The 16,828-nt window shown below is 41.9% G+C and overlaps 1 protein-coding gene across 1 annotated transcript in view; it reads right to left on the reverse strand.

Moving 5' to 3' along the window:
* pou2f3 (POU class 2 homeobox 3) overlaps positions 1 to 7,652 on the reverse strand; it is a 75,307-nt gene extending 67,655 nt beyond the window's left edge. The window contains exons 1-2 of the mRNA XM_056285173.1: positions 7,547 to 7,652; positions 7,125 to 7,181 (exon numbers count right to left, since the gene is read on the reverse strand). Coding sequence (XP_056141148.1) covers positions 7,125 to 7,173 — 49 coding nt within the window. The 5' untranslated portion in view covers positions 7,174 to 7,181; positions 7,547 to 7,652. The remainder of the gene's footprint in view (positions 1 to 7,124; positions 7,182 to 7,546) is intronic.
* Between the last annotated feature and the right edge of the window lie 9,176 nt (positions 7,653 to 16,828).

The raw sequence follows: 16,828 nt of genomic DNA on the forward strand, positions 1-16,828 counted from the left end.
CCATCTAAAAGGGAAATAACCAGGCTTTCATACGGTATAAGATTTATTGCCAAGAAGCATTGTTACAACAAAGAAATAACCTACCAAACACAAATTTCCTTACTTTTTGTGCTAAGTATATACTATATATATATATATATATATATATATATATATATATATACACACACACACACACACACACACATACACACACACACACACACACACACACACACACACACACACACACACACTATATGTACAAAAGTATTGGGATATTCCTCTTAATCATTGAATTCAGGTGTTTCATTCAGACCCATTGCCACAGGTGTATAAAATCCAGCAGCTAGTCATGCAGTCTGCATTTACAAACATTTGTGAAAGAATGGGTCGTTCTGAAGAGCTCAGTGAATTCAAGCATGGTACCGTCATAGGATGCCACCTTTGCAATAAGTCAGTTTGTGAAATTTCTTCCCTGCTAGATATTCCACGGTCAACTGTAAGTGGCATTATTGAAAAGTGGAAGCGTTTAGGAACAACAGCAACTAAGCCATGAAGCGGCAGACCACGTAGTCACACAGCGGGGTCGATGAGTGCTGAGGTGCATAGTGCGTAAAAGTCTCCAACGCTCTGTTGACTCAATAACTGCAGAGTTCCAACCTTCCTCTGGCATTAACACCAGCACAAAAACTGTGCGCTGGGAGCTTCATGGAATGGGTTTCCATGGCCGAGTAGCTGCATGCAAGCCTTACATCACCAAGCACAACGCCAAGTGTCGGATGGAGTGGTGTAAAGCACACTGCCACTGGACTCTGGAGCTGTGGAAACATGCTCTGTGTCGTGACGAATCACCCTTCTCTGTCTGGCAGTCTGATGGATGAGTCTGGGTTTGGTGGATGCCAGGAGAACGTTACCTGCCTGACTGCACTGTGCCAACTGTTCAGTGTGGTGGAGGAGGGATAATGGTATGGGGTTGTTTTTCAGGGGTTGGGCTAGGCCGCTTAGTTCCAGTAAGGGAAATCTTAATGCTTCAGCATATCAAGACATTTTGGACAATTCTATGCTTCCAAATTTGTGGGAACAGTTTAGGGAGGGCCCTTTTCTGTTCCAGCACGACTATATCCCAGTGCACAAAGCAAGGTCCATTAAGACATGGTTGGGAGAGTTTGGTGTGGAAGAACGTGGCTCGCCTGCACAGAGCCCTGACCACAACCCCATCGAACACCTTTGGGATGAACCAAAACGGAGATTACGAGCCAGGTCTTCTCGTCCGACATCAGTTGCTGACCTCACAAATACTCTCCTGGATGAATGGGCAAAAATTCCCACAGACACTCCAAAATCTTGTGGAAAGCCTTCCCAGAAGAGTGGAAGCTGTTATAGCTGCAAAGGAGGGACCAATTCCATATTAATGCCTACGGATTTAGAATGGGATGTCATAAAAGCTCCTGTAGACCACTTTATTAGGCACACCTGTCCAACTGCTCGGTAACGCAAATTTCTAATCAGCCAATCACATGGCAGCAACTCAATGCATTTAGGCATGTAGACATGGTCAAGACGATCTGCTGCAGTTCAAACCGAGCATCAGAAAGGGGAAGAAAGGTGATTTAAGTGACTCTGAACGTGGCATGGTTGTTGGTGCCAGACGGGCTGGTCTGAGTATTTCAGAAACTGCTGATCTACTGGGATTTTCACGCACAACCATCTCTAGGGTTTACAGAGAATGGTCCGAAAAAGAGAAAATATCCAGTGAGCGGCAGTTCTGTGGGCGAAAATGCCTTGTTGATGCCAGAGGTCAGAGGAGAATGGCCAGACTGGTTCGAGCTGACAGAAAGGCAACAGTAACTCAAATAACCACTCATTACAACCGAGGTATGCAGAAGAGCATCTCTGAACGCACAACACGTCGAACCTTGAGGCAGATGGGCTACAGCAGCAGAAGACCACACCGGGTGCCACTCCTGTCAGCTAAGAACAGGAAACTGAGGCTACAATTCGCACAGGCTCACCAAAATTGGACAATAGAAGATTGGAAAAACTTTGCCTGGTCTGATGAGTCTCGATTTCTGCTGCGACATTCGGATGGTAGGGTCCGAATTTGGCGTCAACAACATGAAAGCATGGATCCATCCTGCCTTTTATCAACGGTTCAGGCTGGTGGTGGTGGTGTAATGGTGTGGGGGATATTTTCTTGGCACACTTTGGGCCCCTTAGTACCAATTGAGCATCGTGTCAACGCCACAGCCTACCTGAGTATTGTTGCTGACCATGTCCATCCCTTTATGACCACAGTGTTCCCATCTTCTGATGGCTACTTCCAGCAAGATAACGCGCCATGTCATAAAGCTCGAATCATCTCAGACTGGTTTCTTGAACATGACAATGAGTTCACTGTACTCAAATGGCCTCCACAGTCACCAGATCTCAATCCAATAGAGCACCTTTGGGATGTGGTGGACCGGGAGATTCGCATCATGGATGTGCAGCCGACAAATCTGCAGCAACTGCGTGGTGCTATCATGTCAATATGGACCAAACTCTCTGAGGAATGTTTCCAGTGCCTCGTTGAATCTATGCTACGAAGGATTAAGGCAGTTCTGAAGGCAAAAGGGGGTCCAACCCGGTACTAGCAAGGTGTACCTAATAAAGTGGTCAGTGAGTATATATATATATATATATATATATATATATATATATATATATATATATATATATACACATATACTGCAGCAAATTCAAGGGGCAGTCCAGGAACCACCACAGCCAGGACACGAACCCGTGTCTCCCACTCCGCAAGCGATAACGTTAACCAGTTGACTACAAGGTCCGACCCGTTAGTCAAGGACCAACGTGTCTACTTATCCATGCACGTTACTATATATATATATACACTACCGTTCAAAAGTTTGGGATCACCCAAACAATTTTGTGTTTTCCATGAAAAGTCACACTTATTCACCACCATATGTTGTGAAATGAATAGAAAATAGAGTCAAGACATTGACAAGGTTAGAAATAATGATTTGTATTTGAAATAAGATTTTTTTTACATCAAACTTTGCTTTCGTCAAAGAATCCTCCATTTGCAGCAATTACAGCATTGCAGACCTTTGGCATTCTAGCTGTTAATTTGTTGAGGTAATCTGGAGAAATTGCACCCCACGCTTCCAGAAGCAGCTCCCACAAGTTGGATTGGTTGGATGGGCACTTCTTTGAGCAGATTGAGTTTCTGGAGCATCACATTTGTGGGGTCAATTAAACGCTCAAAATGGCCAGAAAAAGAGAACTTTCATCTGAAACTCGACAGTCTATTCTTGTTCTTAGAAATGAAGGCTATTCCATGCGAGAAATTGCTAAGAAATTGAAGATTTCCTACACCGGTGTGTACTACTCCCTTCAGAGGACAGCACAAACAGGCTCTAACCAGAGTAGAAAAAGAAGTGGGAGGCCGCGTTGCACAACTGAGCAAGAAGATAAGTACATTAGAGTCTCTAGTTTGAGAAACAGACGCCTCACAGGTCCCCAACTGGCATCTTCATTAAATAGTACCTGTTAGAGCCTGTTTGTGCTGTCCTCTGAAGGGAGTAGTACACACCGGTGTAGGAAATCTTCAATTTCTTAGCAATTTCTCGCATGGAATAGCCTTCATTTCTAAGAACAAGAATAGACTGTCGAGTTTCAGATGAAAGTTCTCTTTTTCTGGCCATTTTGAGCGTTTAATTGACCCCACAAATGTGATGCTCCAGAAACTCAATCTGCTCAAAGAAGTGCCCATCCAACCAATCCAACTTGTGGGAGCTGCTTCTGGAAGCGTGGGGTGCAATTTCTCCAGATTACCTCAACAAATTAACAGCTAGAATGCCAAAGGTCTGCAATGCTGTAATTGCTGCAAATGGAGGATTCTTTGACGAAAGCAAAGTTTGATGTAAAAAAAATCTTATTTCAAATACAAATCATTATTTCTAACCATGTCAATGTCTTGACTCTATTTTCTATTCATTTCACAACATATGGTGGTGAATAAGTGTGACTTTTCATAGAAAACACAAAATTGTTTGGGTGATCCCAAACTTTTGAACGGTAGTGTATATATATATATATATATATATATATATATATATATATGTGTGTGTGTGTGTGTGTGTGTGTGTGTGTGTGTGTGTGTGTATATATATATGTGTGTGTGTGTGTGTATATATATGTATATGTATATATGTATATGTGTATATATATATAAATTTTGTGAAAAGAAACACTCAATGGTAGGGATAGTGCTCAACAAATAAGGACCAAAATAATCCAGTAATTTACTTGACTAACTGGATTATATATATAAAATTTGTAGATTTTACTTTTTCCCTATTCAGCATGAACCAACCTTCCTTTACGTTCCACATAAATATAATGCAGCAAATACTGTTTGCTTAATTGTCCTTTTTAAGAGCTCAACAGTTAACTTTTTAAAGACTGTCCTAAGATTGTGTTCATTCAACATAGTAAATGAAATTCAGTGCATGTAAGACAGCAGCTGAGATGAAAATGGTAAAATGACACTGAACAAAAATGATTCTGGTTACCAACACATTCACAGAGATGACTCTGTAAATATAAGTTGCACATGTGTGCTGATGTTCAGACAGCAGTCCTGCCACCAGGCAGCCCTGAGGCAGGAGCGTTAGTCTGCAAACAGCCCCAACTACATCCTGCTACACTACCAACCGACAGAGCAAACACCTCCTGTCTCACCATGCAACTATACTGCTTCACCATGCAACTATGCTGTCTCACTATGCAACTATCCTGTCTCACCATGCAACTATACTGCTTCACCATGCAACTATGCTGTCTCACTATGCAACTATCCTGTCTCACCATGCAACTGTCCTGTCTCACCATGCAACTGTCCTGTCTCACCATGCAACTATACTGTCTCACCATGCAACTATCCTGTCTCACCATGCAGCTATCCTGTCTCACCATGCAACTATCCTGTCTCACCATGCAACTGTCCTGTCTCACCATGCAACTATTCTGTCTCACCATGCAACTATACTGTCTCACCATGCAACTGTCCTGTCTCACCATGCAACTATACTGTCTCACCATGCAATGACACTGTCTCACCATGCAACTATGCTGTGTCACCATGCAACTATACTGCTTCACCATGCAACTATCCTGTCTCACCATGCAACTATACTGTCTCACCATGCAACTGTCCTGTCTCACCATGCAACTACCCTGTCTCACCATGCAGCTATGCTGTGTCACCATGCAACTATCCTGTCTCACCATGCAACTATCCTGTCTCACCATGCAACTGTCCTGTCTCACTATGCAACTATCCTGTCTCACCATGCAGCTATGCTGTGTCACCATGCAACTATCCTGTCTCACCATGCAACTATCCTGTCTCACCATGCAACTGTCCTGTCTCACCATGCAACTATACTGTCTCACCATGCAACTATGCTGTCTCACCATGCAACTATCCTGTCTCACCATGCAACTGTCCTGTCTCACCATGCAACTATACTGTCTCACCATGCAATGACACTGTCTCACCATGCAACTATGCTGTGTCACCATGCAACTATGCTGTGTCACCATGCAACTATCCTGTCTCACCATGCAACTATACTGTCTCACCGGGCAACTACTCACCAAACAACACTTCACAGACATATTGGATTTGTCATGGTGGAGTTACACCATCATAGAGAAAGCAAGGAACATTACACAGTAATACTACCTACTTATCTCCAAGTAGGAAGTCATTTAATCTACCTGCACTCTGGTATCAGCAATGATGGTGGAAAAACCCATTCAACAGTAATAACCACAAGCAATTTTTAAAGAAGTCATGTTATAAATAACGAACAAATTTGTTTATGAATGAAAAGTAGGAATGACTGATTTTATTTCATTATCATACTAAACTAATGGAGAAAATCAGATGCAAATTTCAACAAATACCCACATAAATATATAATAATGATATTATTATTACATTATTGCTTATAAGCAAGAATTATATATTAATAATATAATTATTATATAACTTATATAATTATATATCATATAACTATTACATAACTTGAAATTATCACCTGATTTTCTTATTTATACTATACATTATTATTATTAAATATTATATTTTATATATCATATTATATATTATATATAGTTATATAATAACAATAACAATAATTATTATTATTATTATTATTATTGCATTATTGCTTATAATATTATAAGCAATATAATAATAATAATATATTATATAACTGTTATATAATTATACAATATTATATAACTATTACATAACTTGTTGAAATTATCACCTGATTTTATCTCTTTATATTATATATTATTATTTTATATATTATATTATAGTTATATAATAACAATAATTATTATTATTATTACATTATTGCTTATAATATTATAAGTAATAATGTATGACAAAGGATGTTAAGATCAATAAGAAAATGCAAACAATAAATCTCTTGATCCCTGCTGCTCAATACTGCAGGTATGAAACTCAAAGAAAGTTGGCTCAGTTCATCTGGACACAAGATCTCTCTCAATAAACGTGTCCAGATGAACTGATTCAACTTTCTTTGATTGACAAAAAATAAGTTCATTATTTTGTCACAGACCTTTTACAGCTTAAAACACTGCACTGAAGAAAAAACAACGAGCGCTTGTAAAATAATACTCTGTCCTTAAAGCATATAATCTTTTTTCTTTTCTTTTTTTAAAAAATTATTTTTGACATTTTGGCCTTCATTGGCTAGCAGAGAGAGAGGAAAGGCAGAGAGAGAGAGGGGGGGCCATACAGCAAAAGGCTGGGCAGGATTCGAACCTGGGCCTCTGCAGTAATGACTCAGCCCTGATGTGGTACCAATCCACCAGGTGAGCAACCGGGACCCGGACTCACACAACCCTGATATATCTAAACTGATCCAACACAACTCCGCTTACCATCGAGTTCATGTGTACAATTAACAAAAAGGACAAAAAGCAAAGCATGGGAAATAACAGTTTCCTACTTTAGGGTTCAAATTATCAAGTTAAACAAATAGTCTCTTTCCTGAAGGTGTTGAAGTAAAGAAAGCCAGCTGAGATCATCTTACCTGCATGTTCAGCTGCAGCCTCCGACTGCTCCACCGTGTCTGTGCTCATCTTAATATCTGAAATGATAAATACAGCTGATTTTCCTAAAGGACTGCAACTTTACCAGGACACGGTGGCACTCAGGTCACCCAGTAAAATGATCTTTACTTTATTCTAATGTGATGCCCCCACCACCACCACCCATCCACCCCACCACTACACAAATGAGCAGGCACATGGAGCTGCTAGTTACAACACTCATAAACGGGGATTATAAGTTTAGCCCTGTTAAACATTTAGTTAAAGTCTTTACATTAGCTTTCATTTTCAAAATCATAGTACAATTCACAAATACATGATGAATATGGCTCAAATGAAGCACAATAACATTAGAAATATGTAGCGTGTAGTCCAAATGATGAACGCCGGGGGAACAGCTCACCTGAGTTGAACAGTCTCTACTACTTCTTGATATCCCAAATCCCTGTTTATTTAAAAGAACACGAATATTGGTGGAAAAACTTTGGAAGGCCGTGTGCTCATCTGCATTTTCCTGAGTTGGTTAGTGGAGGAACACTCATCTTCTCACCATACCCCACACATGCAGATACATGTGAATTTGCATACGTCTATGTGTGTCCTATCCAGCCTCACACTCTTTGCATAAAACAACAACAGGGTTAGAGAGAGCATGCATGTGTGTGCTTGTGTGTGTGTTTAAACAAGAGATTGGACAGATAGGCAGCAGACGACTGTGAAAGAGTTCATCCTGAGAGTACATGGGTTTATTAGCATTTCACTGACTTGTAAAGGAAACGTATGTGTCACCTTGAGGTTTTGTTTGGTATTCACACTCATTATTACTTGTATATGGTGAACAACAGCCGCTAATGGACGACTTTTAAAGAATACACAAGAACTGAATTGATTTGTCTCTAAAGACACGGCTGTTATTCCGTAGTGGGCAATCCAGTTCAGTCAGAAAGTTTTCATTGCACTGTGGATCTTTTTTGGGTGAACTCTTATTTCTTAACTTTGGTCCTGACATCGTATTTTAGTACACAATGATGGTAAATCATCGGACATTAAAAGTTGAACATTTCTTTATATAAGACATAGATGAAGATAGACTAAAACACTCTGGATAGAATATCCAGGGGAGGTTTTATCTGTTCACTGGACATTAGTTTTCAGTTTTACGATGTTTCAACATTCATCTGGATCGCGTCTTCATTCTTGATGCCGGCTGGAGACACCTCATAATTCAGAAATCAGGAACATTTATTTGTCATTTCATTCCATCTCATTTCATTTCAAAGTAATTGCAGGTGTGCTGCAAGAAGACACCCTAGCCCCGTACATCTTCACTATAGCACTTGACTATGTCATGCGCAAAACTATCAGTGAAGAGAAGAAGAGCTAGGCTTCCAACTACATAAGCGGAAGAGTCGACATGTCGCACCAATCACAATTACTGACCTAAACTTTGCCGATGAGCTTGCACTCCTTACGGAAGAAGAAATACTCACATGCCTAGAACATGAAGCTAGAAAAGTAGGACTGCATTGCAATGCAAAGAAAACAAAATTGCAAGCTTATAACCAAGAAGAACCGGTGATCATATAAAAGCTAAAGGTGGCACTACAATAAAGGAAGTAAAGAACTTTAAAAACCTTGGAGCATTGACTGAAACTACATAAAAGGACCATGCTGTAAGGAAAGCACTTGCCTGGAGTGCGTGCCATAAGTTGAGAAGAATATGGACCACCACACTGTCAAGAAAGATAATAGTTAGACTTTTTGTGGCAACTGTTGAAATAGTTTTACTCTACGGCACCGAGACTTGGACAGTGACAAAGTCTCTACAGAAACAACTAGATGCATGCTATACTAGGATGCTTAGAATTGCTGTCAATGTAACATGGAAGAGACATCTGACAAATGTACAGCTATACAAAGAGCTCCCTATGGTATCCACAAAAGTGCAACAGAGAAGGATGCATTTCACAGGCCACTGCGTGCGCCCCAGTGCCAACAAACTTGTGCTCTGGCAACCATCTGATGGAAGAACTCAATGTGGTAGAAGAAGAATCACCTATGTGGAAAAACTATTAAGGGACACAGGACTGGAGAACATACAGAAGCTAAAAACAATCATGAAAGAGCGGGATAGTTGGAAATGCCATGCGGAAGCAGTTATGGGTCGTCCTTATGGACAACCTAACTACCTTCATTCCATGCACCTGCGCACATTAAATGAAATGAAACATTGTTCCCCCAGTGACCTGGGTCTGCAATAAAGTACAGTTTAGTTTGGCAAATTTCAGGTTTACCAGAGACCTCCTATCAACTGAGGCAGCAAAGATATACTTCCACTCAATGGTTGTTTCCTCACCTATTGTCTGATAAGCTGGTCTAACACACACTCTACAACATTAAAACCACTGGAATCATTATACAAACAAGCACTCAAAACCTTAGACAGGAAGCCGGTCACTTTTCATCATTGCCATATTCTAAAAATGTATAATCTACCTAGTTGGGAAAACCTCACCAAATACAAAAATGTCTGCCTAGTTTATAAAATTATGCATGGTTTAGCTCCTCCTCCTCTGTCCAACTTCATCAACTTCAATTCTACCACAGAGTTACTAGAGGTGCAGCTAGAGGGGGCTGCACAATCCCACTCAGGAGAACTACATTTAGTCAGCCCATCTTCCCCTTTAGAGCACCACATCAAAGGAACTCTCTACCACAATCAATTAGCGAGTCCCCATCCTATTATTAATTTAAGTGTAATGTCAAGAAATGGCTTATTAAGAACAATGTCAACACTGATGCTATTCACACATACCTTTAACATGATGTTTAACTGTATTAGATTAGCTGTATTAGCTTAGCATTAGCTGTGTTGTATATCTGCTTTTTATATATATTAATTTCTATATTATCTTTATAATATTTTTTTTATTATTTCTACGGTGCTTCGCGGCAGCTGCCCACTGCTCCTGGCTACACAGCTAGGATGGGTTAAATGCAGAGCATAATTTCCCCACGGGGGTCAAAAAAGTATCTCAAAATCCCCCCCCCCCCCCCAAAAAAAATCCAATTTACATAAAAGTGAACTTTATCTGTTGTCTTGTTTCACCCCGTTTATTGTAAAGTGACTTTGAGTGTTAAAAAGGGCTAAGTGTAGCGCTCCCCTCAACAGTTATATTAATAAGGGCAGGGCTTTTGGGTTCTTTTAATAAATTTTAACCCTGATTAACTCAGTTTTAATTATTGTCCTGGATCCCGTTTTACAGTACACACCTGCAGTGTTTTAAACCTACCTATTATGAACGTACCTTTAAAGCTGCCTTTAAAGTTATGGTTTTTAATAAAGATTTCTAACCAAATGTGTCTGTATGTCTCCTTCAATATGAAATCATTCCCTCTAAGCAGGTAAGTATAATAAAATCACACAGCTCAGGTTTTATAGAAAAATAAGTCTCAATTATTTACTTAACTAAATAATGAGTTTTGATTTAAAATGAAAAATAAAATAATAATAGGTATGTTCTTCAAACTGAAATGTCCCTTTCTTCAGGAAAACCCTCTTAAGGTTTTTCAGCACCGTAAGTGCATAACAAAACACTGTAGTGGTTATGGGGCTACATAATTCCCCTTATTGAGCCGGTAGGAACGTTAGTTTACAGCTGCCGTTTCCTCGGTTCGGGTTTACAGTTAGTCCATGGGCCAGAGCCCAAAATTTCCTATTTCGGTACACTCAAGGTGGCAAAACTTACTTATAATTTTTGAAAGGATCCATGTCTGTAGATGATATTTTGGTATGATAACCATTCCTGAGTGGCAGCTGTATCACAGTTATCAGCTCATGAAGTTAACCACCCGCTAAAGTAAATTGCATTTTAGACGCTGGTGCATATCCTGGTTTAGCCTCATGGTCAGGACATTTTTCAATGTTCTATAATATTGTCTTTGGTATCATTTTAAAGGGGACCTTCTTAGCTTTCATTCAAGCCCTGTTGTGGATATTTCTCACAAATATAGAGGTCACTTGAGCTCTTCAACCCGTCAATAACACACATCTTTCTGCAATGTTCGCCTAAACTATATACTTTCTTTTAGCCCTGTGGCATCTAGGAATATCAGGGACACAAAACACAAAAACTGGAATACTCACAGGACTGTAAAGATTCAGGAAATGTATAATATACCCATACTATTTCATTGTGTGAGGTGATTGTGAACCTTAAATTAGAAGGGCATTATTACTAAGAAACTAACTAGACCAAAGCCAGTTAGTCCATGGGTCAGACCAGATATCGATATCACCCAAGGTGACACAACTTCACTGGTGCCATTTTATTTGGTACACTAACAGAAGTAAAAATAATACATAACCTTTCCAAATGAGAAGCTATTTCATTTTTCTTTCAGGAAACCTGTTTCTGTGCCTCTCACGATTGTGTATTTGCCCAGATTTTTACAAATGTAGCATTTCAACACCCCTGGTACTGATTAGCCTAGCTTAAACTCTGGGACAGTTCTTAGTTGGCCAACAACCAAGGATAACCAGTACTGTGTACTTCCATTCATTGTGCTAAGCTAGGCTAACGTGCAGCCAGATAGCTTTCTACTAAACACATATAGAGGAAACTGGTATCTATCTTCTTGTCTCACTCTGGAGAAGATTGTAAGCTAATTTCCCATAATGTTAGCATGTTCTTTTAATGTATATGTTAATATGATTAGTTAAAGTGGCTACGAGGAACTTTCATCTTGTGTTGATTTTAGCGGCCTCATGTGGACAAAATACAGCTGTTGCATAGCAACTAGGTAATGTATCTATTTGTGGCTATGTAAGATAAATAATGGTAATATGACGCTGGTGAAGCAAAGTAAACTTTGTTTTAGTAGTGTTCATACACCTAAGTTACATGTATTTGTTTGTATGTGGCAGGTGAAAACTGACTGAATATGGCCACTGGTGAACAAGCAAGTTTTTACCCAATACTAAAGCGCCCACGGGTGGAGTGCATTATCCACTGTTCTGATGATACAGATAAGCTGGTTTCACTACAAAGTGTCGACTCATGGAGAACTCTGCTCAGGGCAGCTCAGATACGAAATCATGCACCAGTTTTGAAACTAGCAAAAGACATTCCTGAGGGACAGATTCCAGCAATCTACTACCACAGAATGTGTCGCAGTATCTTCACTATGAAGCAAATTCTTGATGGCCTCCTTGCAAAAGAAAAGAAAAGTTGTGTCTCTGCTGAAGAGAAACAATCTAAGAGAGTAGCTCGACATGCTCCAAGTACATCTAGGACTTATGATGCAGAGTGCATATTTTGTCAGAAAAACAGCAAATATTCCAAGAGACAGAATACGAGAGAAGTACTGGTGCAGTGTCGAGAACTGCGAGCTGATGCAAAGATCAGGAGTGCAGCCACAAAGAAAAGGGACAGCAGAATCCTTGCCATTGTGAGTAGAGACCTTGTAGCAGCTGAAGGGCACTACCACAGGTCATGCTATAGACTTTACACCAAAGAAGAGGTTTCCAAAGGAGAGGTTGCCAGCAATGAAGATGATGATGCTGCAGCCCAGTATGAAGCTGCTGTGAATAAGGCATACAATGAGCTGTTCCTCTTCATCAGGATGGAGCTTTTTGGCAATCCTCAAGTGATGACAATGACTGATCTCTCTTCTAGACTGGTAGCTTCAATGAACTCCCAAGGTATTGCCCAAGTCAAGGAATCAACCAAGAAGCACATAAGGCGAAACCTGGAGAGTGAGTTTGGTGGAGCCTTGCAGATATTCCCTGATGAGAAAGGAAAATTCCTCCTCTATCCCGATAACTTGTCCATGAGGGAACTTGCCAAAGAAAATCAGTCTCTCAAAAGGGAGCTGCAGACCCTGAAAAGTGTCAGTGCACAAGATGTTATAGCCAAAGCAGCCATCAAATTGAGAGCAGACATTAAAAGTCAAGATGTTCCTCAAACCTGGCCGCCTGAAGTCAAACCAGAAGCAGAATGTCCTACCATTCCAGAGTCGCTCATTATCTTCCTGTACTCTCTACTCACAGGCTCAAATGATCCTGATCATGCATCCCAGAGAGTGCAGTGCCTTCTGCAGTCATTTGGCCATGACATAGTATAAGCAGTGACATGTGGAAATACCAAGCCTTCCAAGCACATTGTTCTGCCATTCAGTGTCAAATCGTTGACAGGAAATGTAGAGTTGATAAACATCCTCAACCGACTTGATCACAGTGTGTCCTATTCACAGATGGAAGAGATCAACACTGCCCTGTGTCTCCAGAAACTCTCATCATCAGGGAGTGGCATTGCCCTTCCAGCTAACATCCATCCTGGCATGTTCACAACTTTAGCCTGGGACAATATTGACCGTCTTGAAGAAACTGTCAGTGGTGAGGGAACATCTCACAGAGTCAATGGGATTGCTGTGCAAGCAAAGCCAGTCAACCCACTTCCTGTCCAACCCATGCCCACTGTTCCCAAAACAAAGAAGAGAAGCATTGATGGACCCCCACCAATGTTACCAACTTACAATGCTGGACAACGGGTAGGGCTACCACAAAGCAAAAAGTCAGATGCCGATACTGCAGCCAATACTAAGCTTGCCAGAGAGAAAACCCTTCTTTGGGTCCTAGCACGCATGTCACAACAAGAAGAACAGTCAGTCAGCAGCTGGACAGGCTTCAACATCCTGACTCGAGGAGAGATGACGGTCATCCCCGACAATATAGGCTATCTGCCTACCATCAATGCTCCAGCGACACAAATGTCTACTGTCAACGAGGTGCTTAACCAGTCACTGAGCATCATGCAGTGCTTAGGCCTGAGAAAGATTGTCTGTGTCTTTGACCAAGCCCTGTATGCGAAGGCTGTCGAGATCACATGGAAACACCATGACAAGTTCCATGATATCATCGTTAGGCTTGGGGTATTCCACACCATCTGCACACTGCTGGCAATAATAGGAAAGCGTTTCCAAGATGCTGGACTCAAAGACCTCTGCATTGAGTCTGGCATGATTGCAGAAGGCTCAATTGCTGGTGTTATGGATGGCCGCAAGTACAACAGGGCAGTGCGACTACACAAGCTCCTGTATGAGGCTCTCATGCGACTGACCTTGAATGGTTTCCTGTCCTGGTTGGAAGAAACTCACAGGAATGACAGGTTCACCTGAATGAGACACTGAAGACCATTGACAGCCTTGGGAAAGAAGTCTCACAACATTCTTTGAAGGAGGTCCTCGAGAACAGCTCTTGTACACGCATCATGGATCTATTTGAAGTCTACCGTGAGTTCCTTAGAGGTGGAAACGGCAGCCTCTCGAACTTCTGGATGTCCTATTTGGACATGGTTGAAATCTTGTTGGGGCTCATCCGAGCATCCAGAGAGGGAGACTGGATGCTACACTTGGCTAGCATTCGAGCAATGATCCCATGGTGCTTTGCTTATGACAGGATGAATTATGCACGCTACCTCCCCTACTACTACGCCCAGATGTCTGAGCTGCCCATCACACACCCAGATGTGTACACAGAATTCATGGAAGGAGGCTTCTCAGTCCAACTGGGCTCCACCAATCCCTTTGGCCGAATCCCTGTTGACCAAGCTATAGAAGAAACGGTGAACAAAGACACCCAAACAGCTGGAGGGACAAAGGGATTCAGCTTGAAGCCAGGAGCTGTGACCAAATATTATCTCACAGCTGAGTATAGAAGCATGTACCTCAGACAGCTGAGAGACCTGACAGGTCAAGGCAGGTGCAAATGGTCTCATCCAGATCTACAGAGTCCAAGGATCAAGAGAGATGAAGCAGATGTCCAGTCTCTCATGGACCTTATGGAGAATAACTGGCTCAATCCTATGTCCCCTGATGAGATTGATTTGGTTAGCCTCTCCACTGGCAACATGGCTCCACCTGATGTGACCATAGATCTCTTGAGAGCTCTTGAGAAAGGAGAAGAGGCCTACCAAGCATTCCAGCAAACAAGGTTAGATGCAGACCCACCACCTGTGAAATTCCACGACAAGATGACCAAGCAAAGTCTGAAAACATTCTCCAATGTCAGCACAAAACAAGCTCATGGAAAGAAAGCACAGGATGTGGTTCTGAAGGCAGATAGAAACCTTTTCAGTCACATGATCCTGGTGGCTGAAAGCAGAAAGGTGAATCTGAAGGATGTCCTTGCCTACCCATTGGGCCCACTACCATGGGCACTGGCAAATGCTGATGGGTCCTTACGAAAAACAAACAAGGCTGCACTTGCCAGAGAGCTTGAAAAGAATGTATCTCCTGCAGAAGACATCCCAATCCCATCTACTTCCATCATTGATGGGATGAGCCTGGTCCAAAAAATGAATGGCAACAACAAAACCTTTGCACAGGTGGCAGAGTCAGCCTTGACCCAGGTCCTCCATGAGGGAGCACAGAGTGGGAGGATTGATGTTGTTTTTGATGTCTATCACCAGACTTCGATCAAAGATGCTGAACGACTGAACCGGGTTGGAGACATCACTCTCCAGTACAAGAATCTTGCAGGGGGACACCACGTCCAGCAGTGGAGAAAATTTCTGTGCAGTTCCTCCAACAAGACCAGTCTCATCAAGTTTCTGGTGGAAGAGTGGAAACTTCCACGATACAGAGCTATGCTGCATGGCAAGGTGTTGTACATGACCTGTGAGGAAACCTGCTACAAGTTGACAGAAGATGGGTGTGAGGAAGCAGCAGAACTGCACTCCACACATGAAGAAGCTGACATCCGTCTGCTCCTGCATGCATTGCATGCAGCAAATGCGGGCTCAAAGTCAGTTATCATCACAGCTGAGGACACTGATGTCATGGTGCCTTGTCTTGGCTTCCAGAAGGACATCACCTGTCCCATCTACCAGAAGTGTGGGACTCAGAACCGCACACGGTTTGTCGACATCACCAAACTGGCAAGTTCACTTGGAGACAGCATCTGTGACAGCCTAATTGGCTTACATGCCTTCACAGGCTGCGACACTGTCAGTGCATTCGCTGGTCGAGGGAAGCTGAATGCCCTGAAGATAGTGAGAAAGCACACTTCCTGCCAAGAGACTTTTAGTCAACTGGGACAGACATGGAATGTGAGTGATGAGCTGTTCCAGAAAATTGAGCAGTTCACCTGTCGGATGTATGTTGCTAATAGCAGCACTGCTGAGGTGAACAAACTGCGTTACCAGCTCTTCTGCACCAAAAGGGGAGAGGTTGAGTCCAGCCAGCTGCCACCATGTAGAGACTGTCTCTTTATGCATGTTCAACGAGCCAACTATCAGGCAGCAATATGGAAGTGCTGTCTGCAGGCTAACCCTGTGGTGCCAAGCCCTACTGAGTATGGATGGACAGACAATGAAGGCAAGCTGGCCATTTACTGGATGCGCTCCCCACCTGCACCAGATGTGGTCTTGGAAATGCTAACATGCAAGTGTGTGCATTCATGCAAAATGCCAAGCTGCATGTGCCTGTCAAATGGACTTCCATGCACAGACATGTGCAGGTTACAGACCTGCAGTAACCAAAAACAGCAGGATGGTCCAGAACTGGACTTTGAACTTGGAGAGTCAGATGATGAGAGAAACGAGCAGTTTGATGAATGAGAGTGTGATGATTCTGATGGTATTACTGTGGTAGTAGTCTATTGATGCACAGGATGTTGATTCTG

This window comes from Lampris incognitus, chromosome 8 (assembly GCF_029633865.1).
Source record: "Lampris incognitus isolate fLamInc1 chromosome 8, fLamInc1.hap2, whole genome shotgun sequence".
Classification (NCBI taxonomy): domain Eukaryota; kingdom Metazoa; phylum Chordata; class Actinopteri; order Lampriformes; family Lampridae; genus Lampris; species Lampris incognitus.